At 36.6% G+C, this 17,898-nt stretch overlaps 1 protein-coding gene across 5 annotated transcripts in view; it reads right to left on the reverse strand.

Moving 5' to 3' along the window:
• Positions 1-17,898, reverse strand: part of SLIT2 (slit guidance ligand 2) — a 338,185-nt gene that overhangs the window by 65,491 nt on the left and 254,796 nt on the right. For all 5 annotated transcript variants that reach the window (XM_033106302.1, XM_033106300.1, XM_033106301.1 and 2 more), the window contains 6 exons: positions 14,810-14,884; positions 13,082-13,225; positions 8,542-8,685; positions 6,797-6,963; positions 5,756-5,888; positions 2,231-2,299 (listed from right to left, as the gene is read on the reverse strand). In XM_033106302.1, the coding sequence (XP_032962193.1) occupies positions 2,231-2,299; positions 5,756-5,888; positions 6,797-6,963; positions 8,542-8,685; positions 13,082-13,225; positions 14,810-14,884 (732 nt within the window). The remainder of the gene's footprint in view (positions 1-2,230; positions 2,300-5,755; positions 5,889-6,796; positions 6,964-8,541; positions 8,686-13,081; positions 13,226-14,809; positions 14,885-17,898) is intronic.

Genomic DNA, 17,898 nt, shown 5'->3' on the forward strand with positions numbered 1-17,898 from the left:
AAAATCTTTGCCCTTTGGCAGTCATTAGCATATAGTAGGTCCTTAGTAAACACCTGTTTAATGAATGATAGTAAATGAGAGAGATGTGGATTTTTACCAATACTAAATGGCTATTTACAAGTGTATTATGGATTGTAATTTATATTCAATGACCTGATCTTAATTTTATTGTATATATAATCTATGTGATATATAGAAAATAATGGTATAATATATATTATTAATTATATATTATAAATATATATATAATGTAATATAATAATATATACCATATAATGGCATATAGTGTATATAATACATTATATATAATTTTGACATTTTGCTTTGGAAAAAATTAGTAAATATATGTATATACACGCATATGTATGACAATGTGACACACAGTGAATATGCATCTATTCACTAATTTTTTTCTAAAGCAAAATGCCAAATATATAAATAAAAGATTCATGAATAAATGAAAGATTATGGGTCATAATTTATGTTAATTTATGCGTGTGAACTTACATTCACTAATTTTTCTGAAACAAAATATATGAATCAATAAATGTAAGGTTCAGAAAAGCTGATTATCCATTTCTTTATTAAAGTACTAAAATACCAGCAAAATGGACCAAAAGAATTATGGAAATGGGAGAAATGTCATAGAACCTTAAAAACCCATCTTAACTGCTGAGGTACTATACCTAAATTTTAAAACTAATACTAAATATATATATATTTAGTATATATATATACATATGTATATATATACATATATGTATATGTATACACATATGTATGTGTATATATATTAGAACTAAATATATATATATATATATCTTAGAATATATATATATATATATATATTTAGCAAAAGTTAAACTTGTCTACAGTTGTATACAACCACACATTGGCAAAATCATTTGTGGATATACAAATACTAATTTTTTCATTACCAAATTGGTTTTAAATAATCACATGCTGTCCCTCAAATTCTGCCGAAGTGACCCTTTGGAAATTGCAGCAATTTAATGGTTAAATAACAGAACAAAATGTATGTAATCACTTCTTGTTGCTATTAAATAAATAACTAGAGGCAGAACAAGACATCTTACAGTATATTCTCTTTTTTTCTTAATTTAATCGTTTGTCATTTAAACAGCCCTATGTACTTTCTACAAAGTGTTTAGTTTGCCCACACTTTTAAGGAAAATTGAAAATGATCAACGTCATTTTAACTAACCTCTACCTGCCTAGGGTCAAGTCTGCATCTAGAAATGTAACATTTTCTGCTTTCTAGGTTTCTGGAGTTCACTAATTAGAAAGAAACCTCCTTATTATAGGAATATTAGAAATCTGCCTCCTAAGCCAGCCGTATTTACTCTAAAACTAGATTTAAATTAAAAATAAAGTATTTCCCTTTACATTTGCTATTGTTGCTATATTTTGTTTTGTGAAAAGCTTTACCAATCACCAACAAGGATACTGCAAGTGTGACATTATATATAATAGGATTATATATTAAAAAAAATGTGCTCATAACTAGATCAAAATGTTTGTATGTTTAAATATAATCTTGAATTTAAAACTTAAAATTGATATGAAAAATTGTTTACATACATTAATAATAATAAAAAAGAGATATTTTAGGAAGACATCAAACCAAACAAAAAAAAATTCAATGTTTTGAAATTTATACTCAGAATGTCAACATCTTTATCAATTTACTTAAATTGACAAAGTAAATATGGATTTTATAAAGTGATTTTTAATATTGAAATCCCATACCTTAATTCATAACTTATATGAGAATTGAATCTAACAAGCTAGATTTATAATATATTTTCAGTAAGATTATTACCATCCACCATCTTTTGCTTAAAGTTAAGAATAAAAACATTGTTTTCCATCTTCCCTTGGCCTGTCATAAAATAGCCCACATTCATTATCAATAGAAGCTTAGGATTTACTGCATTTTTGTAGTATAATTCTCTAATGCATACTCTTACCTGTGTCTGTACTTTGAACAGAGGAAGACCTTTTTCCAAGGCGATGCACCATCGCCTGACAGATACACAATGAAGAAGGAGCTAGTGATCCAGAACTACGATGGGCAAGGAGGGGAGCATCTAACTGCAAATGATTTATACCATCTGAAAGGTTCACTCAATCTTCCACCCCTTGCTATGCCCATTTTCATGAAGTAGAGGAAAAAGTCAAAGACGGAAACATTGGATACATTACTTACATCAGTGTTAAATGTTTGTAGTTAGAGAGTTCCTTAGGAACCAGTGTGAATTGGTTCCCATCCAGATACCTAAAAACAAGGAAACAATACAATCTTTTATAAAGTTAACAGAACCATATCGTAAAATAGTTGAACAATATTTCATTCTTAATTGAGGCTAGAAAGCATTTACAACAGATGTATCTTATGGGTGGGAAATAAACAATTTTGACTATAAGGTGGCATGTTCCGAGCTAGGATTGCTGGATAAGAGAAAAAAAAAAATCACACTTGTCCAATGCAGTAGAATTCTTCTGTGGATGACTTAGGCTAAATTATAAAACCAAGGAAAGACTGGTAAGTCCAGTTCTTTGTGGTTTATCTAAAGAATGAAGGCATGTATCCAACCATTTTTATGTGAGCGAGAAGGCTCATTCAGTCAACCACATTTTTAGTCAAACTCCAGTTGGCTTCTGTTTATGTGGCGACAACACCATGAAAGGTGTTCACTCCTGGCAGAACCTGCTACTGAGGGCAAGACCACTCTTCATTGCCTTAATATGTACCGATATACTTCGTACACAGCAATGGATGCTTCAAAGGAGATATTTGGGAATTTAAACATCATTAGCTTTCAGTTTGTAAAACCTTAAAAGTCATTTTTACCACTGTATTTATCTACTTGGTGATATTAATTTTAGGAGGTTTCATAGAAAATCACAAGATTTATCAAGAGCATAAATACAGCATCTGTATATAAAAGTTATAATCAAATAACCACGTATAAGTAAATTTTCCCTTTCTGATTAGAATCAGCAAAATAATCAGAAAATAGATAGGCTTTGGGTAATTGGCAAGAAAAGAAGGTAATGGGATACTTAGAGTTATATCCATGATGTCACAGAAAAAAAAAAATTCCATCTCCCCCCAAGGCTGTTGTTTCCCAGAATACAGATGGTGAGAGGTAAAAAGGTCTTCCAGTAACTTGGGTTATCTGGCCATCTTGTGCCCACAATCAGTTCTGGGACACTGGGCACTGACCCTCCCCCCGGCCCAATGTTGTCAACCACAGATCCAGGGCTGAGATTAGTATTTTCACTGGACACAAGAGCTGAGAAATTGCCTAAAATAACAATCTCTTTCAACTATTTCAAAGTGAAAACAGTTACATAAAAGTCACAAATTATCAAAATATGTAATAAACATTTGATATGACTCATGCCTACTCAAATTTTCTGACTTTGTATCTCCATTCCACTCCCTCCTTTCTTTTCTCTAGCTAATTCTTTATTGGTACCACGAGAGGGCAGCATGATCCCATATACCTCAGCACTCTGTTTTTATTTCAGAAAATGTCTTAACAGAAAGCTAAAAAGATTCAGAATGTGTGCTATATGGATGTTTACATTAAAACAACCTAAGAGGGAAATTATATGGAGCTGATTAAAAATAATAGATACCATTTGTTGAAAACTGTCCACATACAAAATACATACTTATTTTTGCCAAATTCTTTAATAATTTAATATAATAAGCACATGACATTTTTCTAATATACGCGTATATGTTACTGTTGAGAGGGACCCTGCTGACGTGGTGTGATCCTAAGCAGCAGCTCCCTGGGAGGTAAAACTAGAATTCACAAGAGATGAGTTATTTTCCTCATCTCTGTAACCCATTTTCTTTAGAAAAAAAAAGACTTACTTTTAAAAAAATGTGTAGGGAAATAAATTGAAGGCTATCTGACAGAAGAAACACATAGATTGTATAGACAGGACATGAATAAAACAGGTTGTCAGATGTAGTTTAGTAAGGAAATTGAAGACTGTTTAAAATGATTTGATGGGAATCAGATAAAAAAACTACGGCATGAGCTGGTTAAAATGGTAGAAGAAGGGGTTTCCCACGAAAGATGACGTGAGCGCTATGTAGAGGGTCCTGTGCTCGGTCAGAGCCTCCTAGGATCAAGGCTTTGCCTCCAGAATACACTACAGGCATGTATTATAGCTTCCCAACATTTGATGGAGGGTGATCTTCGGGAATAAATACACATTAAAGTAAGAATTAAGTATCTAATTACACACACGCACACCCCAAGCAGTGCTTACGGTTAGTTAACAACTGTGACTGGTAGCAAGTGAGAGAAACTGAACACTTTACAACTCAAAGCTAAGAGGGATCTTCTGTGTACACGTGCCAGGGTCCCACCTTTTTTGTCTAAACATTCAATTCAAGACCAAACTAGGATTCATAGAACGGCACATTGTTTGAAAACAAGTTCTTATGATAACTGAAGTGGCATCTTCTTAAACCTCATTAAGAGTGTTCCATGTCGCTAAAAGTTTATCAAAGCTGCTCATTTGGAACCCTCATACATATTTGCATGAATTAGATTTAGACTTAAATCGGCTTTTTTTTGTTTGTTTGTTTGTGGTTTTTTTTTAATTGGGGAATATCAGGGAACAGTGTGTTTCTCCAGGGCCCATCAGCTCCAAGTCATTGTCCCTCAATCTAGCTGTGGAGGGCGCAGCTCAGCTTCAAGTTCAGTCGCAGTTTTCAATCTTTAGTTGCAGGGGGCGCAGCCCACCATCCCATGCGGGAACTGAACCGGCAACCTTGTTGTTGAGAGCTCTTGCTCTAACCAACTGAGCCATCCGGCCACCCATGGACTTAAATAGTTTTTGATCTATGATTCCACACTGACAAAAAATAAATGATGAAAAGTGACTCAAACACACATTAAGCATTTACACGTGGTATATTCCCATACAGATAATAGAATGGAATAGAGCATGCATTATTATTTAAGCAGCTTATTCTCTGATTTCTTCCATTCCACATATATAGCATGAGACAACTAAGGAAGTGTGGGGGGTGCTTAGTATCTAGATATGTGTATAATGGCCATATAATTTGCAGTTAAATATCAGTTATGAAAATGTTAGGGATAATTGGTCCCACACCGTTTACAATCTATAGGACTTTGATTCAAGTCCAAAGGGCAGTATTTTTTTAAGGGTAAGGATTGTGCCAGCTTCTTCCACCTCCCAGATATTTATGTACCTATAAGGTGCGATATTCTTCCAGGACATGGTAGTAAAGAATAACTAACCATATGGAATATCCCAGATACTGTAGATAAACCAAACATACAGAACTTTCCAAGGTGCATTTGATGGAACATTTATTTTGCAAGATACTCCACAAGAAAAGGGCTATAGGCACAAATAAACGTGGGAGCTACCTTATATTTTACCACCCTGTCTTGGAGCTTCACAGTGCACCTTAGTATAATAAAGGCACTGAGAAATCCTGCAGCGAGAAAGAGAAACACACACAACCAGCATTTCCAAGGGTATCTGAACTAGCTTTTATATTATTTGTTTAGGTTTTATGTGATACTAATTAAGGGCCCTTCGGATGCAATTGGCCAACAGGACTAAAAATTTTTGTTTTGTGTCCATTTCCCGTGGTGTGTGCAATATTAATTGTTCAGAAAAGAAAAAAAATAAAAGAAAAATAAAACAAAAAACAAGTTTTACTTACAATTCAGTGACATCTCTTGGAATTGCTTTGGGCAAGACCTTCAAGCCCTTGTTGCTACATCGAACCACTGTATCCAAGCAGGTACATTCCGTAGGACAGCGAGAGAGTGGGGAACAACTATTGTCATCATTTCCTAAATGCCCAAAACAAATACAGGAAAACCCAGGCTTGTGGCTTTGAAGATGTTAGAAGTGATTCTATGCCTTTAAATTAAAGTAACAAGCACACATCTTGAATCAGATAATCACTGACATACAGGGCATTAAGTTTCTGCAAATTGATACCATGTGGGTTATATAGCAGACCGCATAAGGCAGAATTCCAGAAAATAATCTCCAATTTGTGTTATTAATACCATTATCATAGTTCTTTTCTTTATTAAGTTATTTATGCAAGTTATAATCATTTTAGTTAGGATATATAAATGTAAAATGAATTATGGAGAAATTGTAAGGAGATAGACATGAGGAGACATAAAGGGACATGAAGACACATAAAGATGAATTAAAAATGTTTAGCAAAAATTGTATGGGTCTCTCATTTTAAAATATAGGGCTCAAATGATCATTCCATTCACTAGCAATAATAAAGGAACCTGCTTTACCTACCTTATAGGGCTACTATGAGAATCAAATGTAATGATATATAGAGGGCACAACGTGAAAACTATTATTTTTGTTAGATTTGCTAGAATTTCAATTTTAGAAGTCAGTTGCTTTTCACATTTGGAAATGGTAGCTACTGAAAGAGATGCTCAGGATAATGAAGAAACGTTAAAATGAAGTTATAAAAATGGTATCGACCCCAGGTTGGAAACTGGGAAATCTAAAATATTCAGTAACAGCAAGTAGACTTGGATATGACAGTGCAGTCTGAGAAAGTAAGTGTCCTATTGTTAAAACATAACAAAAGGAAACAACAAAACAGAGACAAAGAGGCACAATGACTATCTTTGGACTGATATGCTGTTGAGTCATGGCGTCAGTATCAGAACAGTCACTGGGACGCCTGGTGACCAAAGATATGGCAAAGCCTCCTTACCATCATCACACGTGAAGTCTTGGATGGCAACATCCTGGATGGGGATTTCTTTAAGGAAGTACGGTTTCTGACATCGAGGATTCCCGGTTACAATTCTTTTCTTCCTGAGCCATTCTCCCAACCAAGCCAGGTAGCAGTTACAGTTAAAAGGATTGGCCAACAGGTTTCTAAGCGCCACATGCAAACAATGCAGAGTTGAGTTCAGGGTTCCATTTTCCTACTTCTCAAAACCCTACGCTACCACTTCCCCACACTATTTCTGCTGAAATGGCTCCTTCTTATTCTTTGTATTTCTACCCCCACCCCACCCCCCCACACACCCAATTAACATTCAATCACACACAACGTGTGAGATGCACTTTTTTGGGGGCTAAAATATTTATTTGTGAAACTTAACAAAATAACAACACTTTCATATAAGAATTCTTCAGCTGATTTCATGTGAAAAATAAAGTGAAGGTAGCAATTTCGGGTTTATGCAGTGGATCCTGAGAGATATTTCATTGAGAGATAATTTAAACTTGTCCCCGATCTGACTTGCTGTCAGACTTCCCTACACGGATAATGCAATAAGTTAATATAAAGATGAAGGCTGATTACCTTATATTATTGAGTTTAACCTGACAACAGCTACTTCATTAATTTGTCATTTCAAGATTTCCATCTCTTATTTGCTCCAGAGAATAGGTTTCCCATCTAAACTGACAGCTGAGTTGATTAAATGCCAGTTATAAAAATGAATTTACTTCTACAAATCTCCATACTTTTGGCATCTCACCACTTCAGCACAAACCTATCGACAATCCCATTATTTATAAACATGCCAACTTTAATATGCACAAATTAGTCACTCCATGTAAAACGTCACATTTTATGTGGAAAGAGGATTAAGTACTTTACTGATGGATGGATGCTTCCCTCAAATTATTTCTTCACTGACTTGAGCTATGTTGAACACGTTTTGTTTTGTTTTTGTTTTTTTTTTTCTAACTACCTTTTAAGTTAGATTAGTATATTTAGATACCACTAACCATTACCAGGAAATCAAATCAGTTATACGATTTATCATTTCAAACACTGCTTTTTAGATACTGACACATAAAAGGCCTGAAATACATTGTTTGGAGAGAGTTTGTTTTTTTTTTTTTGACATTTTCTGAGTACTGTCTACAGAGCTACAAATATTTTTTATTCTCAAACTGTCTACATAAACTATCCTCCTGGACAGAGTCAACCTATTTCTTCAATATTTCCTTAATATCACAGTAAATGCCCTCTAGTGAACAGCTTTTATTATTGGTGTGGTCATCTTAACTCAGCTCCTGTCACTGTGAATGATCTTTTTGAACACACTGTGCTGGCAACAACCTCATCAATTCTGTTTTTATGATATTTATACGGCAAAGACTCCAGTGTGAGAACACTGGGGAAAATCGGTACCATTTCTTTTATTTGCAGCATAATCAAGTTATAAGATTAAAATTGATAAATTAAGCCACAGCATGTTATGATGAAAAATAATCGACTGAAAAAATACTGTGATTTTTGTTAAATTTTAATGTATGATAGTAGGTAATTTTTTTAAAAAAAATTAAAGTAAATTCAACATGAACAAATTTATCTTTTAAAACAAATATCTAAATTCTTGGTCACATTTTTATGAAAAGCCTAATAATGCATGAAGCTAATAAAAATAATACAGTGGCTTAAGTAATACACAAATGAAGACTATTTTTCATACTTACAGAGTAGATAAAGAATGGAGAGTATCAAATGCTCCTGGCGCGATTGTAGTAATTTGATTATCATATAAAGAAAGCAAGCGCACAGAACTGAGTCCTATGAAGCTGTCATTCCCTACACAGCTTATGCGATTACTTCTCAACATCCTGAGGTGGGAGAAAGAGAGAACGTTGGTATAGAGATAGAGCATCAGGCAAGCTATTTTACCTATCTCAGGACCAAAATTACCCCTCTTTGCAAATGTGTAGCATTCGATACTGTTTTCTGAATGTTCTCTTGTCATTAGGAATCTCCGTGGCTATGCACTGAGAACTTCATGCAAAATAAAATGCTTAGAGCTGTCAAGAATTGAACTCAGTTACAAAAAGCATGGTGAGCCTCCCCATGGACTTACAACCCCATCTGATGAGGGTAGACTGTTTTCCTTTGATGTTATAATTATGTTTGCATGATTACATAGTGTCCTAATTCAACTACAGCTCTCTAAGTCCTTGAAGCCCTCTGATTTGTGTATGCACTGCAGTATTACATTTGAGGTAGAACAGAAAGGAGGCAGAAAAGAATCAATAACCACAGCAGATGAAGAACTGAGGGCATCTCAGGGACTTATATGCCAAGTCAATGTCAACATCAGCTGGGGGAGTCAAACTCCATTGAGCATCCACAAAGCTTGCACAAATTATTTTATTTATGAAAACGATTTCATGTTTTAAGTTCAGAATTTAAAAAGAGACAACAGTTAACAGATTCCAGTTGTTCACAATGAAGTTTAAATGGGCTTCCCTTGAAAAAATTCTAACAATTTCTTTTTTTTTTAAGTCATTGCCACTAATAGGATTAACACTGCGGTCATTTCATCATCACTGATAAAGTTTTGGTTCAGTTATCGATTTTTGTGTGAACTCTATTTTGGGGGCTTAGAAAAGGAACAAAAAGCTTTTAAAAATCCCAAATCAAAATGAATCTCATTCAAAATTGTTGAAAAGTTAGTTTTCCTTAATTTTTCCAAACATGAGTTGACCAGCCTATTAGAAGATTACAGGATGTAAAAATGGGAGGCAACAAGAAAGTGTTCTTTTAAAAATTCAGACTGTCTTATGATAAATAAGAAATAGCAACTTTTTCATTCTGCTAAGTCACAGATAAGAAGGACGGATGATGCCCTCTTATTAAGATGTCATTTTATGTCAGGGAACAAATGCACAACAGGAAAGTATTTCTATCAGCCCTATTCTTTGACATAAATAATAAAGAGCACTCGGTCTTAATCATGCTGGAGTTACAGGCCCCTGTGAGAAGTTGAAGAAAGCTTTGCTTTCTGTCACTAGAAAAATCCATAAGCACAATATATGAGGTGAGATCAAACAATACGGTGAATGTTAAAAAACAACCATTACAATAAAAGACACATTGCTATTAATCCCCTTCAAAATACTTCCCCTCACTTTGAACACACTTATCCCAACGTTCTTGTCACTTTCTGAAGCAGTTCTGGAAGTCCTCTTTTGTGAGTGTCTTTAGTTGTGCTGTCGTGGCTGCCTCAATGTACTGAATCATTTTGACTTTGGGGAAGAGCCAGAAGTCACACAGTGCCAGATCTGTTGAATAAGGTGGATGAGGACACACTGTAGTGTTTTTATTTGACAGAAATTGCTGTGCCAGAAGTGATGTGTGACACGGAGTGTTATCATGATGGAAGATGATATAACACACACTTTAAAACACACCTTCTCTCAACCATAGTTCACATTCGACTGACTACACTGAACAAGTTGAAACTTGTCACACACTGTTACTAAGGTTTGATGCACCGCTTCCCGTATTGAAAATCCCTGCCTTTCCATTCGATGGCACTCAGCAACAGCATTCACGTAGGTTTTGATCACAATGGGAAAGTCTCTGTGTCACACTTCGCTTCTGATACGGCAATTTCTGTCAAATAAAAATATTACGATCCACCTTATTCGCTGGATCTGGCACCATGCGACTTCTAGCTCTGCCCCAAAGTCAAAATGACCAAGAAAGGCAATGTTTTGAATTGATGCAGGACATTGAGGCAACCACAACAGTGCAACTAAAGACACTCACCAAAAAGGAATTCCAGAACTGCTTCAGAAAGTGGCAAGAACAATGGGATAAGTGTGTTTGAAACGAGGATAATTAATGGCAATGTATCTTTTCCTTTAACAATTTTTAAAATTTGATCATTCTCTGCATTTTTCGATCCTACCTCATATACTACATTCTACCTGCAATCAGGGATTCAAAGACTCACTGAAATATGTACGTATATGTACAGAGGTTTACTAGTCCCAAAGGGTTAAGAAGTCTAGGGGTAATGGGGAGTGTTTTGTCAAAATCTTTATAGCTCCAAGCTGAATGATACCACTTAGAGGAACAGATTTGTCCAGATAAACCTACTTTAGGTTTTTGACTAACCCAAGCTTGGCTCTAAATGCCCATTATGTTTGTTGTGGCACCATGGGATTAAATAGAGAGCCAGTGGGTGTCTGTCTCAAGTGCCAAAACATCAGAGGCACAAAAACATTACTAGACATGTAAGGAAGAGAAATGAATTTAGAGAACTTGTCTCAGGGAGAGTCCTGTGAATGGAAAGTCAGTCAGAAGAAATATTTCTTTGGAGTGGGGTTAGGAACTGAACTGTGTCCTAAAACTCAAACGTTGAAACCCTAACTACCAATGTGACTGTAGTTGGAAACAGGGCTTTTAGGGAAGGAATTAGGTTAATGGGGTCCTATAGGTGGAGCTCTAATCTGATAGGACTGGTGTCCCTATAAGAAAGGGAAAGGACACCAGAGCGCACTCTCTCTCTCCCTCTTTCTCTCTCCCCCTCTCTCCCTCTCCCCCTCTCTCTCTCCCCAGGCACACAGAGGAAAGGCCATGTGAGGGTACAGCAGAGAAGTGGCCGTCTACAAGCCAAGCAGAGAGTCCTCACTAGAAAGCAACCCTCTCAGCACCTAGATCTTGGACTTCTAGCCTGCAGAACTGTGAGAAAACAAATTTCTATTGTTTAAGGCATCCAGTCTGTGGTGTCTTGTTGTGGCAGCCCATGGTGGACTAATACAGTTACTTACAGGCTCCCCAACTCCACTCCCTGCTCCTCCTACTTCCCATTCAAGGAGAAGCTTCCAGGAACAAGTAGTCCCTCAACTACTGTCTAAGAAGGGAGCTTCTGCTTGTTGCAGGATTTGTGTTTTGCTGAGTTGCCTGAGACAGCTTGAGCAGGGGAGGGAGATGCAGGCGTAGGAGGAGACACAGCCATCCTTTCTGCCTTCTTTCTATACACTGCTCAGTATCTCCTCCATAGAAAGGCTGAAGGAGCGTTTAAATCACATTTTGAAGGGGCTCCAAGTTAGCCTGTGAGGGGTCAGCGGGTGGTAGGCCGGTCCTGCTGGATGGCTAGGATCCAAGCTATCCCTCAAAGAACACACTTCTTCCATGTGCAGAGGAGGTTTAGCAGGCTTTCAATCTGGCATGCCATTAACATACCCCTACTGGCTGGGGGGATGCCCTCTCCCTTTGCATCTGATAAAGAACAGGCCATGGACTTCCTCGGCTCTCAGTCCTCTTGGTTGTGGCTCTGAGGGCTGTGGGAGAGGGCGAGGGTTTAGGGCAGACAGTGGAGCTTGGGCCTCTCTCTACTGCCGTCACCAAGGGCTGCTGCTTGGTGACAGTTTCTTTCATGTCTTCCAAAGGCTTCAGAGTTTGTTTTGTGTCTTCCAATTTTTAGGTCACCACATTTCTCAAACTTAATTATATACTTTAGAGATAATGAAAACTACATACGTGCTCTGTAGAAAATTCAAGTAACTCAAAATGTTATCTTTACTTGTCAATCCAATCCCATCCTCCTTGGCCAACAACCTTCTGGAAACATATAGAATTTGTTTTTCCCAGCTTCACTCTCCCTGAGATAACAGACATACCTCTTAGCATGTTTACTTTGAAATAGGTATTGAAAGTTCTCCCAACAGTCAGTCTCTCTCTTTTACACTAAGACCTCGCAGGGCCAGACAGAGGCGGTTTCCAGATTAAGCTCTTAAGAGTTCTTCTGCCACACAGGTTGAGTTGAGGCAGACTCTGAAGCTAGAGACCTTGGGGCAAGATTGAGTCTTAGATGGAGGTGTTTGAGGAAAAGAAAAAGAGGATGCTCATTCTGAAGCAGAACAGAGGAGCCAGATCTGTACAAGCATGGAACAAAGTTGATCTTTATTGTTGAGTCTGCAGCCAGGGGAGACTCTTTTGATCTTTTGCAAACAACATACTGGCGTCAGGGGTATTAGAGTGAGAGGCTGTCTGCATCCACAAAATGTGTGTGTGTGTGTGTGAGAGAGAGAAAGAGAGAGAGAGAGAGAGAGAGAGAGAGAGAGAGAGAGAGAGAGAGAGAGAGAGAGAGAGAGAGAGAGAATGATGGCTGGGGAATGAGGAAGAGAAGGATCTGTATCCTCTCTCCAGGACTGTAACGACTCATGAACTACAATTCTATAGCAGAAGAATCACCACACAAATAAGAACACTTACAAAGTTTTGAGGCTTTCCAGTCCCTTGAACATCTTATGTTGCACATTTTCCAAGCGATTACTCGTGAGAAGTATTTCATTTACACCAGATGCTCCTTCAAAAGCTCCTTCTTCAATGTCTGTGATCTTATTGTTGCTAAAGTTTCTAAATAAAAATTGTTGAAACAAAGATTTTAAACAATGTCTTTCCAGCAATAAGGGCACTGAGACAATATATTTAATCATTTTCTTCTACCGAACAAAGTCTTCCACAATCTGCATGCTCTTCTCGGCTCAGAAATCTCAAGGTTCCGAAGAGACACCATGATTCCATCAAGCCAAAACAATAACAATACTAAAGGCTAACGTTTACGGTGAAAAACGCCAGCCTGGTCATTGTCAAAGCAATCTGAAAGGAACCCCTGAATACAAAATTCTTGAGGTCAGGTACTAGTTGCATAAACCTTTGTTTACCCCAAAACTGAATAAGGGACTTTTTAAAGAAATACTCCTGATTAAAACTGTTGAATTAACTAAGGAAAAAAGAAGGCAGCTGCGTAGAGTAGAAGGATGCACTAAAATGTGTTAGCATTCAGATAGCCTCAGAAATGAATGTGTTTGAATATGAGTTTGTTCCCGGTTAAACTTCTCATGTATCAAAACAGCCAACTTAACTATCAGTATTTTGTATGATACGAAATACTGCAATGTTAGCCCAGAGGGCAAGGACATCCAGTTGAGGTAATACCTTTTTATACATTCCATCGTTCTTCTTCTCACTGCTCATCTTAAGACTAGGGATGCCCACTGAACAAGGATCATTTCTACGTTATCATTTTATTCTTCTCAGAGCATTGCACAGCATAGCTGCTCAATAAATATGCATTGAATTGAAAGGCATTTTATAGCTACAAATCAAGAGCAGTTAGTGTCAGTGGGGGAATAAAAGACTATTAAGCAATTAGAATCTCTGGGAGGCAGTATAAGATGGGGGTCGGGCACGGAAGCAGTTTCAGTCTTCTCTCCCTGCTACGGTCTGCCTGACTGTGGGCGGTTACATATATGAAATCACAGATGTCATAGAAGAATGCTGCTTTCCTCCTTCTGATGCCTCTTCCTGGGTGGAGGGCGCTCCCCTGGCCTTACATGCTTGGCCTCTGTCCTGGTGGGGGGTAGAGCACTGTCTTGATTATTGTTTACTGTCTTGATTATTGTTGAAACTGCTGAGCTTACAAACATATTTTAAAACATGAGTTGTGGACAAGCAGTAACACAGATGACCTATCGAGCCAGTTTAGCAATCATTAATTTTGACTATCTCCTAATGAAAGTTTAATGAAGCAAAAAGTCAAATAGTTGATATGAATGGGCTGAAAGAGAAATAACAGCATGGTTTGCCGAATTGTAAAGGAAGTGAGAAAACATTACTGCACCCATCTCTAATGTGCTTACATGGTGGATTCCTGCTGGGGCCATATAACAGAGCAGCTGTCTGAGTTAAACATCAGATGCTAGGTTTCTGCTATGGAAATGTGGTTGGCCTCATTTGAAGATACAGAAAAAAGCCAACTACTGGGCTTCCTCTCAGAGGTTACCCTAAATTTATGCCACAGGTAGTCAGTGTATGGAAATTTCTCTGGATATTTTATATTTTCCAATTTCCAAAAAAATATAAATAAAACTGCAAAAGGACAGGAAAAACAACAAAACACCACAGAAATTTTTAAAAGATGGCTAATGCACGGCTTACATTTTACGTAATTGAGGAAGTTTCTTGAAGATTCCTGTAGCTTCCAACACTGTGAATTCATTATTATTGAGTCGCCTAGGGAAAAAAGAAACAGAAAAATTTGATTACTAAGAGTCAGGAAGGGATTAAATTTTATTTCTCATACAGACTTATAACATTATTTAATGATTATCCTGTAGGACACATATCACCGAAGATTTGTGGAAAGTACAGTTGTCCCTCAATATCCATGGGGAATCGGTTCCAGGAACCCCCTCAGATACCAAAATTTGTGGGTGTTCACTTCCTTGAATAAAATGGCATAATATGAGGTGTGATCACAAAATACAGTGAATGTTTCAATTTAAAAAAATGTATTATAGTAAAAGACACATTGCTATTAATCCCCTTCAAAATACTCGCCCTCACTTCAAACACACTTATCCCATCGTTCTTGCCACTTTCTGAAGCAGTTCTGGAAGGAAGCCCTCTTTCGTAAGTGTGTTGTCTTCCTCCACCATCATGACAATGCTCTGTGTCACACATTGCTTCTGGTATATGGCAATTTCTGTCAAATAAAAACATTACGGTGTGTCCCCATCCACCCTATTCACTGGGTCTGGCACCGTGCGACTTCCAAAGTCAAAATGGCCATGAAACGTAAATGTTTTGAATCGATTCAGGACATCGAGGTAACCACGACAATGCAAGTAAAGACACGAAAAAGGACTTCCAGAATTGCTTCGGGAAGTGGAAAGAATGATGGGATAAGTGTGTTCAAAGTGAGGGGGAGTACTTTGACAGAGATTAATGGCAATGTGTCTTTTACTGTAATACATTTTTAAAATTTAAACATTCACCGTATTTTTTGATCACACTTCGGATTTGCATATAACCTACACACATTTTCCCCCACACTTTAAATCATCCTTAGATTACTTATAATACCTAATGCAATGTAAATGCTATGTAAATAGTTGTTATAATGTATTGTTTAGGCAATTATGACAAGAAAAGACCTCTGCACACGTTCTGTACATGGGCAGCCATTGTAGGCCTGACGACCTGGGGCACATCAGCAACAATATTAACTTTATTTCATTTTTTTTAACATTTTTCATTCTGAGGTTGTTAGAATTCACGGATGTGGAACCTAAGGATATGGAGGGCCAAATGTACAGAATTGTTTTCCCATTTCATTCAAATGTTAATGATCAAAATAAAATGTATTAAGAGGCACACAGTAAAGGAAACCAATCATTAAAAGTCAAAACCAGCTTTCATTTAGTCAGCTGCACAACAAAGTTTCTGAAACTTTTATGCTCACTATGCCCCTCCCCCAGAAAGCACTTTAGACCATTTTTTTCTAATCACTTGCTCCACAATGATTTTTTTATTGACAGCTTTATTGATATACAACTTATATGCCATGAAGCTCTCCGTTTTAAATTGTAGAATTCAGTGTTTTTCAGCATATTCACAAAATTGTGCACTCACCATTGCTACCTAATTCCAGAACATATTCATCTCACAAAAAATAAATCTCATACCCATCAGTAGTCACTCTCAGTCTGCTGTCCCCTGCCTGCACCTGCGTTGCTTTAGTCCTCGGCAACAATTTATTTACTTTCTGTTGCTATGGAGTTTTCTAATCTGGACATTTCACAAAAATAGAATCATACAAAATGTGGTCTTTTTTGGCTGGCTTTTTCCACTTTGCATACCATTTACAAGGTTCATCCATGTTTAGCATATATCAGTACTTCATTCCTTCTCGTGGCCAAATAACATTCCATTGTATGGGCATACCACATTTGCTTACCCATTTATCAGTTCATGGATATTTACGTTGCTTCTACTTTTTGATTATTATGAATTATGCTGCTTGTACACATTGGTGTACAAGTTTTCCTGTGGATATATGTTTTCAGTTCTTTTGGATACATGTATACATATATATATATATATATGTGTATATGTGTATATATGTATATGTATATATATGTGAAATTGCTGGATCACATGGTAAATGTATGTTTAACTCTTTGAGGAAGCAGCCAAACAGTTTCCCAACAATTTATTTACTTTCTGTCGCTATGGAGTTTTCTAAAGGGGCTGCATTATTTTACATTCCCACCAGCAATATATGAGGGGTCCAAATTCTCTCACCTGTACCGTTTTTTGTTTGTTTACTTATTTGTTTGTTTGTTCTTATGGCCATTCTAGTGGGTGTGAAGTGTTACCTCACTATGGTTTCAATTTGTGTTTCCCTAATGCCTAATGATGTAAATTTTTTTTCATGTGCTTATCAACCATTTGTAATCTTCTTTGGAGAAATGTGCATACAAGTAATTTGACCACTTTTTAATTGGGTAATGTACATTTTTATTTTTTATTTTATTTTATTGTTGAGTTGTAAGAATTCTTTATTCATACTGGATATAAGTCCTTTATCAGACACATGATTTGCAAATATTTTCTTCCAAGTGCTGATTTTTAAAACGCATAATTTAAAAATTTTCCTAATTTCTTAAAACAGACCCACACCTCTGCTGAACAACAAATTAGAAGCTAGTTTCGAATACAATTCTTGGTTGACAAGTAAACCTTCTTAAGGTATTAACATGCTGGAGGATATGATTTGAATTGTTGCTTGTAGTATTATTGGAAATGAGCATAACTCCCTACATGATTATAAAAATAGAGTTCAGAGTTTTTGCTGCATGGTCTCCATATATTTCTACAAGTCCTGGAGCTATGAAATAGCTTCATGAACTAACATGAATAATAATACCGTGTTTCCCCGAAAATAAGACCTAGCGGACAATCAGCTCTAATGCACCTTTTGGAGCAAAAATTAGTATAAGACCCGGTATATCATATTATATTATATCATATCCAGTCTTATATTATATAAGACCCGGTCTTGTATTATAGTGAAATAAGACTGGATCTTATATTAATTTTTGCTCCAAAAGGCGCATTAGAGCTGATTGCCTGGCGAGGTCTCATTTCCGGGGAAACACAGTAATAAAAAAGAGCATCACTACAAACAGGGTAGTTAGTTTCTGTCATCTCCTTGAAGGCATTATGTTATTTTTAATTATTCA

The sequence above is a fragment of the Rhinolophus ferrumequinum genome, chromosome 5, assembly GCF_004115265.2.
Source record: "Rhinolophus ferrumequinum isolate MPI-CBG mRhiFer1 chromosome 5, mRhiFer1_v1.p, whole genome shotgun sequence".
Taxonomy (NCBI): Eukaryota; Metazoa; Chordata; class Mammalia; order Chiroptera; family Rhinolophidae; genus Rhinolophus; species Rhinolophus ferrumequinum.